Below are 16357 nucleotides of genomic sequence, written 5' to 3' on the forward strand. Positions count from 1 at the left end.
AAAGACAACCTATTCTAGTTCCTGGCAACACAAAATCAGGTTTTGGGTTGTGGTTTCCCAAATGCATAAGCTTAGTCATTCTTCTACAGTAATTGTTATAAACTAATGGATTAAATTTGGCAACTGTCCCACTTCTATTGGCAAGATTTAAAATGTAGCAATATAGTTAAGGGAGAAATGTATCGTGACAAACACCCCTTAGTCAGTCTTGAAGCTATTCACATTTGTTTCACACATGAATAAACCTGTCTGCTGCGTGTAACATTACCGAAATGAAGTGAATTGCGTCCAACACACACACACACACACACACACACACACACACACACACACACACACACACAACGTGGTTTTCATTTAGGTTGTTCAAAATAAGTCTCAAATTTCTTAAATGAAGCTAAAACAGGCCTAAATGTATGACACTTATGTTGGCATATACCGTTTTTAAAGTGTAGACATTGTGAAGTTTAGTAGGTTTAATTCGTCTTTTTGAGGCTTTTCTCGCTAGACGGCGCTCTTTGCGGTGACCCTGGGTGTTGCGGTGACAGCGGTGCGGGGAGCAGTGGGTAGAAATCCTGCAGTGTGGCGTCACAATCAAAAAAAAAAAAGAAGACTCCACCCACTTCCGACTCCGAGGATCACCATTGGCTCCGCGACACATTCGTCACCGGTGTCTCTTCGTTGATTGGCTCGTCCGCCTGTCAGTCAGCGTGGCCGAGAGGGAGTTGACGTAATCTGTTCAGTAAATCAAGGCGATCTATCAATTCTTCTTTTCGCCCCGTGTGCAGATAGACGTCCGCCTTGAATCTCCACTGGAAAATAAACTCGTCAAGGAGTGACCGGTAGCAAACCACAGGTCCATCCGGCGGAGGAGACCGCTATAATGGGTGTTTTTCACGAAAGTGGACTTAATAACAGTTTTCGTGCTCGCGGATTTAGATAAAAAACAACCCATCTTGACGCCCCGCTAGCTAACGTTTAGTTATCGCCACTGTCTGTGGTGTTGTCTTGGTGAGAGTACTTCAAACGTGAGTAAAAAAAATAAACAATTTTAAAATACTTTCTTTATTAACGTTGTAAATGTTTGTAGTGCCCAGGGCTGATAATACAGATAATTTCCAGTGCAGTTGTTGTTGGTTGGTTGCTGTCTGTGTCTGTATTAGCTCACGTTAAATCGTCTGGCAGTGTCTGTGTGGACCGCTACATTGCCCTTTAACATTATATTCCTATTTAATTTACAAAGTGTATCCTATTACTTGTTAACGAGCACTGTAGCTGTCTGTGGTTGGATAGTTATATCCGTCAGACAGACACCGGAGGTTAGTTAGTTCCGTGCCTTAGACTAAAGTCCCAGCAGTTAACATTTGATGGCTTAACGCTAACTTACAATAAAATATATATATAATAGTTAGCTCTTTAAACATTGCACCCATTATTGAGTGTTAAAGCTTCCCATGCAGGGTACATCAGGAACAATGCGTCGAGTCTGTGCTGCTAAAATAAGCATGCAGTTCCTCCCTGCACTGGTCCACAGCATACAGCAGCGAGAGGGAGGGAGGGGGGGGGATTAGCCTACTTCCTAACATCGGCGAATTTAATTTAAAAAAATGAAGATTTAAGCTCTTTGTGTGCACAGAATGACCAGTGTTAGATGCAGCAGACGGGCCCAGTTCACTGTCCCACTGTAGCCCTCACCAAATAGGGTAGGTAGAATTTCATGGGCGTATGCTTAGCAAGTATGGCTGACTGCAAGGACATGGAAAAACATGAGATACTTGGCATATGTAGTCACCGGGCGCGGGATGTATAGCTCCAATGGACTGTAGACACATTGGAAAGTTGTGTTTATGATTTTAAAAAATGATATAATGATGTACTTGCAGCCCAGTTATTACATGCAATATTCATATTTTTGTATTCGTCCAAAGCTTATTGCGCACATACTGTGGATTTATGGATTTAATGCATCACCTTGCGTCCTTTATTTGACTGTTAAATGTCCGAGTGGCTGCTGTTTACAAAACATTAAAGCGCTTCAGTGGTTTTGGTCGGCCATATTTGTAGTAGGCTGTTATGACTGGGAACTGGGTTGGGGGGCACTTTCATTGTGATCACGGTTTCTGCACTATTGCATTCTGCCAGTTTTTAAAACAAGAAAACAAACACAGTCTTGCTTAATTTATCTAACACCAAATATTGTTTTTACAAAGCAGATGCAAACTTCTCTTTTCTGTTTTTTCCTTTTAGGAGGGATATACAAGGAATCTTACTGGGAGACAGTGTTGAACCGCAAACATGTCTGGGGCGTCTGTAAAAGTCGCTGTCCGAGTGCGGCCCTTCAACTCCAGGGAGATGAGCAAGGACTCAAAATGTATCATACAGATGCAGGGCAACACTACAAGTAAGTATCCCACTGGCATGCACGCAAGGGCGCATGCACAAAGCCAAACACTTGAATAACACATGCACAAAACCATGCATGCAGGTCTACTAAGGGAAGTTGGGTGTACCACACATGCTCTCACGTGGTCTTCCTTCGGCGGTCTGAGCAGACAACAGTAGAATGAGCAAACTGAATAGTGGACGGTTGGGGACAAACAGCCTGAAAGAGAATAAAAGGCTTACAGAGTGACATTCCTCCTCCTCTGAAGGGGCCTGCATGCCTTAGGAGTCTCTCTGTGAGAAACGCTGAGTTGGATCATACTGGGAGACCCAGGGGTCGCCACACAGCCTGGCCTGCTAATGCCCCCAATTCATCAAGGCTTTATCACACAGTTGGTGTTGTAGAATGAATGTGCCTGTTATTTTGTAGTTTATGATTATGTTATCTCTTAGTGTACACAAACAGTTTGTAAAGGACTTTAGGAGACTATGAAGTGTTATGGCTAGAAGTTAATCATTTACAAGATGCATTGCTTTTTATTTTTCTGTAAATTTTACAAAAAACAGAAACGTTGGGATTACAGTGACGAAAAATGTACTTAATTTTACGTATGTTGCAGTGTCAGCAGATTTGTCCCACAGTGACAACATAGTATTGGGATCAGTGATTAAGATAGATGTTGTATAGATGCACTAATATGCTTCCCAAAGCTTTAATTTTACACGGAGGCTCAGCAGCTTCACGCTTTAGTCATTCTTGGCTTGTATACATGTGCAGGATCAGTGACAATAGGGCTGCAAAATTTGGAAAAATTCAAAATTGCTATTGGATAGACGGATGTAGTCATATAAAATATTCACTAAAATCCCATTTTATTAGTCTTAATATGTGTACTTGCAAGTGTTGAAAATTGAATAATTATGCACATTGTATGAATCATTGCATAGCTTTCCATACTGAACTTGTTTATCTGCGATAATGCCATACTTCACTGCTGCAACTGTGGACTGTATGCGACTATATGAAAGGACAGACAATAGTAGAGCAAGAGGAGGAGACCTGAATCTGGTTTGTAGTCTTGTGATTCAACCTGCTTACATGTGACTGTGAGTCATCAGGTTCTGTGAAGTGCTAGCTGCCTCCTTACTCATGCCTGTGCTGTATGTCCCATTTCTGCTGCCAGTTGAACACAATCTCCCAGACAGTAGCATGGAAACATTTAATGACCCAGGAACAAGACAGCATGTGAGAGCAGAAACCTGTTTTCCAGCAGGCTCTTATATTTGCCTGGAGTTTTGTCTGTCAGTCTTATCGGGCTCATTAGACTAAGCCTTTATGAATCTTCCATAAGATCAAGTGTCCCTACCAGTTATGGCTCACTTGCCCTTTATCTCTCACACTCTACCAAAGAGAAGCTTTGTGTCAAATCCCAAGTTCTTTTAGTCCATATCCTTGGGTTTTCATAATGCCAATGTCACTCGGAGGTGCTGGAGGGTGACTCGTGGTTTGTAGCAGAACTGCAGTGGAATATGCAGTGTTTTTGGGGGTTAGTGAGTGAGTGTGAGCGAGGGAGAGGAGGAGGCTGCAGCACTGCCTACTCTACCTCCTATCACATGGGCAGATTGCAGAGCAGAAAGGGAGGCTGGCAGGCAGCCATACTCTCCCTTCATCAGGACTTCATTGCAGATGGTATGCTGAGAATGCTGTCTTATTTGGATGCTGAGAGGTTGAACAGTGCCTAGTAGCTCAAATATGCACAGGTTCATACAGTTGAGATTATTTGACATGCAGTGGGAAAATCTGACCTTTCTGTGGTTGAGGTTCACAGGATTTCCTCACACTTTCTGTCTGTCACTACTAAAGTCAGCCAACTTACATGTAAGTCTAAATTTAACAGTGGCCAACAGATGGTCAGGGTTTCCACAATGTTTTAACAGACAGCCACACTTATTATGATTTTATGTAACTACACCATTTAATAGTAAAATCAGTCCTTATTTGGATCTTACTAATAATTGTGCAAATCCAAAGTGTTTTCTTTCACATAGTGACATGATTGGTTTCCATGACCACCAGGTGTGTGTAATTACCTAATCCTGTTAAAAATGAAAACACATAATCCAAAAACTGATGGATTTGTTGATTTTTGCCCATATCATGAGCAGTGACTCATTACAGCTTTGTAATAGTATTTTATGGTGTCTTTGGTGATGGCTAACATTTAAATGGGACTGAAAGCTGCCTCACAGAAATGTTTTATGGAGTTGCTTGGTCAGCTTGTAGGTGTTTGGCAGATGTGTGGATGAGGCCTTGACACTCCCCTTATTGTTGTGACTCACTCAAGGGCAAATGTGTCGGTGCATGTGTGTCAACAAACCAGAGAAAGAGAGAGCTCGGGGGCAAGGGCAGAATATGCCGTCTCCCTCCCTCTCTCTCTCTCTTTCACCATGCATGGCGGGTTGTGAAGGATAGGGTGCAGGCAGAGGGGCAGCAAATTGATTATCCAGTGTGCAGGAAATGTGTCCAAGGCCTCTGCAGGCAGGCTGGAAACAAGTAAAGGCCTCTTTCAGTAGAAGCTCTTAAACATACCAGAGCTAATGTAATTATAAAGGGGTGACGCGATGGGCTGTTGCATTAGTTAGAGTTGGTGCTCCAAATGTTGAATAACGACAGGACACCCAAAGGCTGCCTTCATTAGGGCCTTGATGTGTTCTCTGTCTTATTACGTAACCCATGTTTTATGTTCCCCCTCAGCCGGTGAGCAGCCACTCACATGTGCATGGCCAAAGATGGCTGATGCATCTTGCACAGTGTATAAAGAGAAGCAGATCCTCTATTATGTTTGGGCATTACATTGACTTTAGTGGAACAAACCTGCATTCAGATAGATTATTTCTCATATGATAAATCTTTTCCGGGAGATGTCCAGTGTTAGGAATGGTCTTTATAATTCCTTATCAAAAGATAGTAGCCTAGGCTGTCCACATTTTCAAGATGTTACACAATATCATTTCCTAATATAAGGGTAAACTAATTGACAGGTTGATAAAACAAACAGAAGGTCAGCATATCAATTAAACCTTCACCTTTCAGATACAATTTTGCTGAGTGTCCTCTCAATGTGAGCTAAGAGGATGGTGACCTTACAAAAACCCTACAGGGAGGAATCGGCTCCGCTCTAGTGTCAGTTACACATTAGAGGAAATGACAATGAACCCATCTCATATGAATGGATTGCTGTCATTGAGGACCGAGCTGGAGTGGGGGAGTAAAATGGGGAGCATGGGTTCGGATGAGGGATGGTCATCCTGCTACAGAACCCCTTGCAGACAGGGCCGATTGACCTGATTAGGACCAGTAATCCGCAGGCTTGCCTCAGGTCGCCACGCCCTGCTGCCGTAATCCCTGTGACCCTTGTAGGTGTACACATATCTACACAAACACACTCAGGGTGTTGCATTCCTCATTGCCTCATGCTGGGATTGTTTTGGAGCGACACATATTTGCACATGCACTACTACTACATACACTACTTACAGAGCAGACCCACACATTCCAGACTGATCTCCTAATGAGGAGGGGAGGACAGGCAGATGTCTGTGTCTGCTCATGCTGTGTCATGGGACTATGCTGTGCAGCTCAGGCAGTTTTCAGTACACCTACCTGTAACAGCTGTATAACAGAAAGGGACTTGCACTGTCTTGCCATTTTGAAATGTTTTTAAGTTTAAATCTTTTGATCTTTAACGTAATTTATATTGAGAGCATGCGTAAGTTCTGATCTGCATAATAATAACCAGGAAGAGACAAAAAGCTTATGAGTCAGAGTGTGAGGAATTGTATCTCATGCACCTATCACTGTCATATCTTCTGTGGTCGTCTTCTATGCTGGGTCGTCAAGGCAACCGTTTCTTTTGCTGCAAAAACATTTTGAATGAATGAATAAAAGCTTCTCACTTCTTCCTTCTTTGGTTTTTTCATAACATCTTGTGATCTGGTTCATCCTGCCTTGTCTTTCTGCCCTGATACCCCTTAAGGTTTTGGTCTCAGTGCTGCAAGTTGTTTTGTGGTGGTGAGGTGAGGTGAGGTGGCAGTAACTGAAAATGAGTTGTTTAGGAGAGTGGTCATGTTGACAGTCTTGGTTAAGGTGTGTGTCTGGATGAATGCTGACCCAGTTGCCACAGTATTTGATGTGAACCAAGGTCACAAAATCTGACTTTTCTGTGACGACTAGAGCTTGGTATCATATTTTTCTGTTATTAAGACCTTCTCTGAAAATAAGCTATGAATAAAGTCTGCAGTAAGATTTAAAGTTTGTTTTGGTGAAGTTATGTTCATGCAATCAGTCTTGCATGTTTTATTAAGCTCCAAAATCAAATGGCCTCATTACTATTCGGATTGCAAACTCAAACGTGGCATAGAGCCATGTTGGCTGTTTCCATTGGCACTGAATCCTTTTATCTTTAATAATTTGAAATAAATAAGAAACCACAACATGCATATCAAGAGATGGGCTGAATGCTGGAATGTACTTGATGTGGCAGAGGTCAGAAGGGGACCTCGCCCACTAAATTGCGGTTTCAGCTTTGTAGCTGACCAAGCCACTTGTGGTTTTCATTTACAACTTATGTTGACTCTTCACTAGCTGCTCCATTTCTTTGTTTTTGTTTTCACGTGCGCCTTTATTTAAACATTAGAGTCTTGACATATTTTTGCTTTAGTGCTGTGTTGATTTACTCAAGCAATAACTCATTTCATTGACTGTCAAACGGCAAAAGCATTTCTAGGTTAGTATGTTGTTTGTAACACATGAAGTATCTAAAATCACGGCCTTAAAGTCTATAGAAACATAACAAATATCAAAACATCTGAAGACATCAGAAACAGTGGAAAACCTAATAGTTAACACAGTAATGATGTCACCCTCCGGCTGTATAACTGATGAATTTGTTGGCGTTGTTCCTCCGGTTAACATCATTGGGCATGTGGATCAGCTACAGACGTCATTAAACAAAATGTATCAACAGTGACAAAAAGCAGCATGAATCTCATGATCTCATGAGAGTTGGTTTGTCACATTATATGCCTAACGTAGAATAAAGTGACCTTCTGTCAGATCTGTGGCACAATTGATTACTTTGTAAAGGATCTCACATAGCATGCTAGCTACAGGGATGAATGTGCGTTGGTCTTTCAGTGCTAACCTTATATACATTTTTGTATTTTTTTCATACATCAACTGTACTCAGTTTTGTCTACCTCATTGTGTTTTAGCTCCCTCTTAGTTCCAGCCTGTAGTGCAGCTGCGATAAAACTCTGGGAGCTTTTTGCAGAAAATAAGGGATATTGGAGGAGAGGATGGGATCTGAGCTGACTCGGGAGGGGGAGGGGAGATGTATACGCAGCCACGGCAGCAGTAGAGACAGTGAAAGTCGTGCACGAGCACTGTTCACGTGTAGGACAGCGTGAGGCAGCATCAAATTCAGTCGCTTAAGTAGGAATGATGGGATTTCAGTCATTAATGGGGGCTAAGGGAATTGTATTCATGCAGTTGAGCTAAAAGTAAAGAAAAGGCAAATCTGTTTGCATGCATCCATGTTATTGTCCTGCAGTTGGTGCCTACTCTGCAAAATAATGTACAGCCTTTTCAATGTAGTTTTTTTTTTTTTTATAAAATCCACCAACAGCATGAGATCGTTTGGTAAATTCACAATGCAGTTCGAAGTGATATTTTTTGTAAGCATGGAACCCTTTAGAAAAACAACAAGATATTGACGCGCATTGGGAGTTGTTCCTAGAATGCTCTGCTTCGATTGGCTTCTGGTGTCCAGACCACACAAATCCATTAATGCCATTAATATTACCAGAGATAAAAGGCCTCCCTCACACAACAAAGTGGAACAACACAATGAACACAATGCTGAATTAGTCTGGTGAAACTCAGTTCAGCCAAATCCTTAAATGTGTCCCAGTTTTACAGCGGCACCCAATCAGTTGACGGGTTACGGAGATTGTTTGTGTAACAAAAGGGTCACTAGCTGATCTTTGTGTGTAGAGTAGTTGTGTGTGCGTCTCTGTGTCCCCATGCATCCTTTTTCAGTGTATGTGGACAGTATAATAAGTGGAGAAATTAAATTAAATGTTAAATAAAAAATAAAATCAAAAGTTCTAGTTGAAGATATATCTGCACCAGTCACATGTGTAGTAGCTGTGTCATGCCTGATTCCCTTTTTTACAAGATGACTCCATGTAACCACTCAATTAAATCTGCCTTGCAAACTGAGGTCATACTCATTTGGCTATGAAAATCAGATTGTGCCCACAGCAGCCCGCATCCATCACCATTCATCCCTGACTTGGTGGTGCAAACAGGGGCTAAAAAGCACATAATGGTGTGTTTGTTTTAAAGTTATTGTACCCCTGGCTTGCTCCTCTTACCTACTCTTTGGTTCATTGCCTAAGTTGGGTGAAATGCCTGCACTTTCCCACATTCAAGAGAGTGAATGTGTTTTTTAGTTTTGTGCCCTGACCGACACAGCTCTCTTTCCAGACTGTATTGTTTGGTTTCCTCCCACAGTCTGAGGGCTGAATTCATAGGCAAACTGGAGAGCTTTGCAGTCCAGGCACGGGTAGCTTGGTGGTGGGCATGATGCTCATTTTGTATTATTCATGAGTAAGAAGTCGGAGGGGGTTGGCAGTATATTATTTTTGAAACCTTAATTAATAAGATGGGAGAGCTGAACCTCGATCTGGTTGGCCACTGGACTCCTCTGCTCTCATGCCGCTGTTTCAGAACTGTGCAGCTAATTGACATCGGTGATGTACACACATACACAAATATGTGCACACAAACAAACACACAGTTTCACGTGTCATTTCCGTCCTCCACAGAGAAACACTGGGTAAAAGGTGTTAGTCATCTGACATTAGCTTGAGGCATCAGTCACAGAACATGTCAAACAAATGATGCAGCTTCTTTTCATTTCTTTTATTTAAAGATGGGTTTTGAACAAAAAAATCAGATTTTCACAGGTCCATTTGCCAGAGTTGTGTTCATGATGTCATGATGCTTATATAAAGCCAGAAAGCATTTAAAGCAAGACCTCGGTCTCTGAGTGGAGGCTAGTTGGGGAAAATCCAGGTCACTGCTCTGTAAAATGGGTGCCTGTTGTGAGCAGTGAATGTAAGGGCCTCTGTATTTCCCTTGTCTGCACAGCCTGGTCTGCACTGTTGTCCCCACTCAACCATTCTGCCTGAGTCATATGACAATCTGTATGTTGTTTTCTAGACAAATTTGAGACACTGTTTTATCATGATTCAAGATTTAAAACACATTGTTTTGAAATAACAGATTAACATAATAATGCAAACCAAGTGCTCTTTTTCTTTCTCATAGCTAAATTCACTGTGAATTTAAGGATTTACAATTTAGACAGCGATGGCTAATATGTGGAAAGCTTTTAGGACAAGCAACTCATTTTAAATTCATAGATCTTTGGAGTAGGAATCAGGATCTCGCGTGTTAGATATGTTTTATTACCTCTCCTATTGTAGGCTGATATTTAATGGCATCTGTTGAGTTCAGCTGAGTTTGCTTTGATCTTTGAGAAAGAAAATTAGTTCCACATTGTGAAACCAAATGTAGACATTTACCAGAATTAATATATATGCTATATGTTTTTTAATGCAGCAAATGCAGACCCACTTCCCCAAACTTTATTGTGAAAAGGTTGACACGTGCAAGTTACTTACTAAATTGTCTATACATTAAGTCCTATTTTTAAACGGGAAAATACTAGACCTGTCTAAAGCTGTATTACTTTAGCTTTTCATGACACAGGATGTGTTTGGAAAGACCTCTGACCTTTTGAGGCAGCACCTGCAAACAGGAGAATATCCTTCTTGGACCTGATCCATAAGAAGCACTGCCTCCTAAAGCTGGAAAAACAGCTGAAAACCCTGACCTTCATTATGGTAATGTCACACAAGGTGAGGCAATGTGTCCAGACTTTGGTTAGACCCACCAGGCATTAGACATTAAAACCAATGGCATGTAATTTGGATATTTATTATTTCAGCTCTGATTTTGTGCCAGTTCTGTGTGACTTGCGGGTTTAACCCCCATGTCATCACCTGAGAGACTGCCTGATATCCCCCTCTCTTTGTTGTAGTTCTGTGTTTGTTTAGCTTCTGAATGGAGTCCTGCTGGCTTAGCATGTTTTCTCTGTCTGGTGGCTTCTAGAAGCCTCTCTTTAGTCTCTGTTATCCTGGACTCAGTGAGTCTGTGTGAGCTGCTAGTATCAAAAGGCACTCGTAGGCATAGCTAGCTATCAGTGTCTGCAGGCTGGGAGCAATGTATGGTTTGGCTACGAGTTCGGCGGAAAGGTTGGGCGGCTGAAATCTGTCCATTCCTTCCTGTCACTGACAGTCTGTCGGCATGCGAAGCACTAGCTGCCATCTGCTGCTGTATAAATAGACAGTAGTCAGAGCTGGAACAGCTGGCACATAGGCCAGGACTGCGCCCTTTACACTGCTTTCTAGCTAGACTGGCAACCCCACCTAAGGCCATTTCAATGTATTACTTTTTTCTGTTTTACTTTTTGTCATGAAGTTGTTAAGTAAAGAACACCAAACCTCAGATTTTCTGTTTATGAGACGAACTTATTTGTGAGTTTAAATGCACTCAATTTAACTTCAGGTTAGTTAGTTAAGTTACCCATTTTTATTAATTGGGTTAAGGGATGAGAAAAATCTTGACACGAAATATATCTGCATAATAAAAATAAACCATGACATAATTTATCTTTTCACTGCACTCCAAATACTCATGCATGGTACTAAATCTGGGACTAAAGGAACTAAATCTGATGTTGAACTAGACTAGATTTGCATGTAAAAAGAAAAAGATTTTGCACTTGTAAACATATTGTCAGATTTCTTGCTCAAACCAGATTTTTGTGCATGTAAACACAGTTCTTGAATTAATTTCAAATATCTCTCTTATCTTATATCTATCTCTTATATACTCATATTTTATTTTACAGTAGTAATAAAATAAAAAAATTCAATGCAGTCCAGTTGCCTTTATGTGCAGTTTACATTTAACTGACTTCAGTCACTTTCTAGCAAAAACATTGAAAGTTCCTTTTTTCTAAATGTGGAGATCACTTTTTTTTTAAAGGAGCGGGGGTAAAGGCTGTGTGAAAAGGGCCATTGTGATAGAGGGGACTGGGCACATAAAGCCTTGTCATAACAGATTACCTAATGTGTTTTGCAGGGTCTGTTGTCAGTTGCAATACCCTGCATTCAGTGCATTGTTCTGGTGTCTTCCTGTCCTTTTTTTCCCTCTCCTCTCTCCCAGTAGGAAGAGAAAAATGACGTGATCAGCCTTCTGAGTAGTAGGAACTCTAGTGGCTTTCTTTACAGTTAAACTAATTACTCTCATCTAATGAATTGACAATGCATATTCACATCCTTAATAGAAAGTTTGTGTAGTTTGTTTGTCAGTCGATGACTCCGATGTGGATTCTGGTGTGAAGGGTCATGTCTCCTGGCTAGACAAACTCATCTGCCTGCCTGGAAAGTTCCAGGATTTTTTTGGCAGGAGGACTCAACAGAGGAAGATTGAATTGCTGTATGGATATTTTTTAATTAAAGGCCACAAGGCATTTCCCTGACCAGACGTGAAAGTGCTCTGTATCCAAAGGGGTAATCAAGATACCACATGTTACTGTAGTTTCTGTTTTGGAGATGTTTGTATATCCTGTGTTGTGGCTGCAACAAGCTCAGCTGTTTGTCGAATGTGCACAGCAGTGCTCAGACACTACTTTTAGCCCTCAGCTTTGAGCTGCATCCAGTGACAACTCTGTCACCTGTGCTGTAGCCCTGGCAACCGAGCCATCACACACACTCTTCCAGAGAAGACACTGGATACAACACTCAGAGCATTTCTGTGGCCACATCAGAGTGTGCCCCATCCAGTCTTTATCCTCCATATTTAAGACTGAACAACCATATTAGCGTTACTGTGGAACTGCTCAGACCACCGACTCATGTCAACAGCTGCTTTGCTCCGCCACTCATGCACAAACTGTGACACAGGTGTGCATTTGCAATGTGGTATGGAGAAAGTATAAGAGCTGTGATGGTATTGATGTCTCTCTTGACGTAGTGATAGGACCTTGCACACCGAAGGTTAGGCAGTTAGACAACATTTAAGTCCTGTATATACAGTATACACTGTATATATTACTTGTACAACACCACCCATATGGAATCAGTGCAGTGTAACCTCCCATGAGCAACAGTGACCAGTACACGTGATGCTTTTCCATAAAACAGGAACCACATGGTAGACTGCCACTTCCCCCCAAAAAATACCAGATAAAGTTGTATCTCTAATCTAAGTGTAAGTAAAAGTGTACATTTTGCTTTTTCTCTCTAAACTTACAGCTCATATGTCTGTTGGTGAGTGATCAAATTATTTTAAAATAGTTGAATAGTTTCATATATACACATTGCCTATAGATTTCCTATCCGCTGTAATATTTTTTAACTTTTAGTTAATTTCAGTCAAAATCTTTCTTAACTGATCTGCTGGCCAACACCAAAGGCTTTCAAAACTTGGGGGCAGGCCTCCCCACGGGGGCGTGGGAAATTTTGCAGTGCATAGACGGAGAGATGTGAGGCTGGTGCGGCAATTTGCGTCAAATTCATACTCCAAGTCACAATTCAGTCAAATCAAACACGCAGATATTATACGCAGACATTATACACATCTTTTCGGATTTAATGTGACTTGCACTTTGTGAATATCGTTATATCCAATGTCCACAGGAAATAAACATCTATAAATACGTATAGGTATATTACACAACTTGCCTGAAAATCATCATATCAAGTTTTCATCAGTATGAAAGTAATCCAGTGATAGTTGTCTGATCATCCAAGAGTACACAGCGAACAATGCTAATAGCTTATTGAGCATACTTTTAATGGTGCCAATTTGCAAAAATGTAAACAAATATAGGCTAACAAAAAAATCCACCAAAGCAAACCCGAAACAGAGCAGAAAATTATTGAATTAAATGTGTTTTATTTCGGTGCGGTTCTTTGTTACTCCAAGTGTAATAAAAAGAAACACTGATTTAGTTTCAATGTAGTAGTACTATATTAGACAGCATCTAATAATGGTGGAATATTAAGAAGCTGAGTATTATGTGTCATGGGCATTGCTCAGAACATTTTCTGAAACTACTTGCATGTTTCTGTAAACTACTACCAGAAATGGAAATTGGGCAACAATTTGATATCACTAAATATCATGTCTCTATACACTTATGTCGTGACATATGGTTGTGACATATGGTCCCATTCATTCGTATGTAATGACTTATGTACACACAGTAAGGGCTGTTTGGTGCTGCTGGAGTAACCAACATTTTATTTTATGGAAAGTATATGTAATCCTAAGAGTGTATTAAATGTTATGCATTAAAATAGTGAAATAATATTCTTCAGAAGTGAGCCGTTACATCACACTGCAGCCTATATGCACACAGACCCTGGGGATACTATTAAAATTCCTCAGTCTTGATGAAAGAAGCACATGTCGTAATCACAAATCTGCACCGATATTATTTCTCTGAAAGCCTGGGTTCCCTTAACAGCTCATACGTTTGTTTCTCTTTTATATTTTACATATACAGTTATTTAATGCCCTTATCCGCTTCTTGTGAGCTCAGACAGGCATCGATCAGCTTGGACTAACAGCTAGCAGGTCCTCAGAGGGTTACTGGAAGAGAGGGGCAGATATGTTCAGCCATTTTAGACCCTGCTTGTCTGCTAGTCTCAGGTGAATGGGGCTAGCTTTTAGTCCCCATCTGGTACTCAGAGACCTCCTAACAACCTAATTATTGAGGGGTGTCTTTGCTTTCCTGGCTGGATTATAGGCCCCATGTTGAACACTGGAGCACAAAATGTCTGCCGGCTACAACCAGCTGAGTGATGTTCTTTAGATAGCAGGATGTGGTTAGTTAACTAGTATCCACCCTGCCTTGAAATGGAGAGCTCCTGTGGAGTGCCAGCATCCTATCAGTCCTATATTGTGCAGAACAGGAACTGAAAATGCAGATCTGTGGCATTTTGGACAAATAAACATTTGAACTGCCCTCATATACCTCCCAGTAGTTTGTGTCTGTTCACTGCGCTGCACTGGGGTTCTGACTGAATTTCTCTATCTCGAGAGAATTGTGGCTCCTACTAAGTCTCCCACGCAGATTTGCATGTAATTTCATTATGTATGAGAAGTTTAGTGTTGTTTGATGGCCTGATGATGACACAGTAATGATGAAACAGTCCTCTATGTTGCTCTTTTACTGATTTCTGATTTTATTGCCTCTGTTCCTTTAGCTGGTACGTTGCCAATCAATATATACCCTCTGTGTCACCAAGAGTAGTGCCTTAACGGTTTGTTAAATAATAAAATATTTGTCTTTTGTGCTTCAATACAACATTTCTGGTATTAAATGTTCCATTTACAAAGTCTTTAAAGGGTTTTTGTGTGGTAAAAGTTGTTTCCAGTATTGCTTATGGAGTCTGACATGATAAGTAGCTTAATGTCTTAGTTACAAATCCTAAAGCTTTTCTCACCATGCCTTTTACATGTCTCAGGATTTAAAATGGATTAAAATTGTGAAATTGCTGTTTGATAAGTAATTGTAATTGAAAATCTGCATTTAAGTAATTTTATATCATTTCTACAGAGCAGTGATAGGGAATGCTTGAGGCAAGAGAAAACAGAACTCAATGTGCCGCATCCTCCCCTTCTGTGCCAAGTTGAGGTTGTTATGGCAACCAGATTCTGGTCCTATACCTGTTGCCATGGTTGAGAAAGACAGAGTGATGACGTTTATTAGGCAGCAGAATGTGTCTGCCATTTTAAGTCCAGGATGTGACTCTGGTGGGAATATTTACTATAAATGGAAAGCAAAGGAATTCCTCATTTACATGTTAGTTTGTGACTATTGCTATCTACGCATCAGCGCTCACATAGATTCTGTGATGTACAGGCGCATGTGTAAAAAGTGAACCGAGTGACTGATATTCAGCTGAGGCAAAGTCGGTGAGTCATGCAAGAAGATATGGGGCATTCCTGTCTGATTTACTTAATCTCAGACAACGGTTCTCGATTCTGCCTCCATCTTCAACATTTAGAAGCAACAGATGTGTGTGATGACACAATATGCGAGAGACAACGTCTCATTAAACACAAAGTAAAAAATAAATTAGACTGCGCACACGTAACCATTATCATCATCCCTTACTGCGTCCTCGCCTTGAATACACTTTTATAGAGTCTTACATGAGAGACCCACTCCTATGACGCACTGACAGCACCACATGGGTGATGCAGCTATCTGTTCTGAGTGCAATGGAGTGGGCAATTGAATGAGACATTCATGCCACATTGTGAGCATGATTCACCTTCAGGATTTCAGCAGTCTCCCACTAGCTACCTTGCTCTGCTGTACATTTTTAACCACGACTCTGATGAGAGCTCATGACCAAACGGCTCATGATGAAGTTGATAGCCTCCGAGATTAGAAAGCTCACATCTTTTCTTGTCTTGCTAGAACATAGCTGTGATTCTCAGTAAAGGCTAGTTTGTCACCGTCCGTCCACTGGCCTGTCATGGGCATCCCAGTGTCTGAATGCCTCACACGTGGCACTGTCTCATTGACGCTGAATTAGACTGCTCCTTCATTAATAGCCACTGTAGATTGTTCCAGGAAAGGGGAATAGGGGCACTGGTAACCTAAATCCACCTTCATTACTTCCTACCCTGGCTCCAATTTCCCTTTGGAGGCAGGTCAAAGGTGAAATTTGGCTTTATTTAGCCACCTGTCTGGCTGTATCCTCTTCCAGTGCCCAATATGGAAGCTGCTGCTCCGCCTGTGCACCTTTAACCTGTTTG

General features: G+C 41.2%; 1 protein-coding gene across 15 annotated transcripts in view; it reads left to right on the top strand.

Annotated features, from left to right (window-relative positions):
* The first annotated feature begins 742 nt into the window (after positions 1 to 742).
* The window catches only part of kif1b (kinesin family member 1B), a 58140-nt gene continuing 42525 nt past the window's right edge, over positions 743 to 16357 (top strand). For 9 of the 15 annotated variants that reach the window (XM_051425366.1, XM_051425375.1, XM_051425367.1 and 6 more), the window contains exons 1-2: positions 745 to 1028; positions 2248 to 2401. In XM_051425366.1, the coding sequence (XP_051281326.1) occupies positions 2296 to 2401 (106 nt within the window). In that variant the 5' untranslated portion in view covers positions 745 to 1028; positions 2248 to 2295. Of the gene's footprint in view, positions 1029 to 2247; positions 2402 to 16357 lie in introns of all 15 variants that reach the window. The other 6 variants (XM_051425380.1, XM_051425381.1, XM_051425382.1 and 3 more) reach the window with 2 other exon arrangements.

The sequence above is a fragment of the Dicentrarchus labrax genome, unplaced genomic scaffold (genome assembly GCF_905237075.1).
Source record: "Dicentrarchus labrax unplaced genomic scaffold, dlabrax2021, whole genome shotgun sequence".
NCBI classification, from domain to species: Eukaryota; Metazoa; Chordata; class Actinopteri; family Moronidae; genus Dicentrarchus; species Dicentrarchus labrax.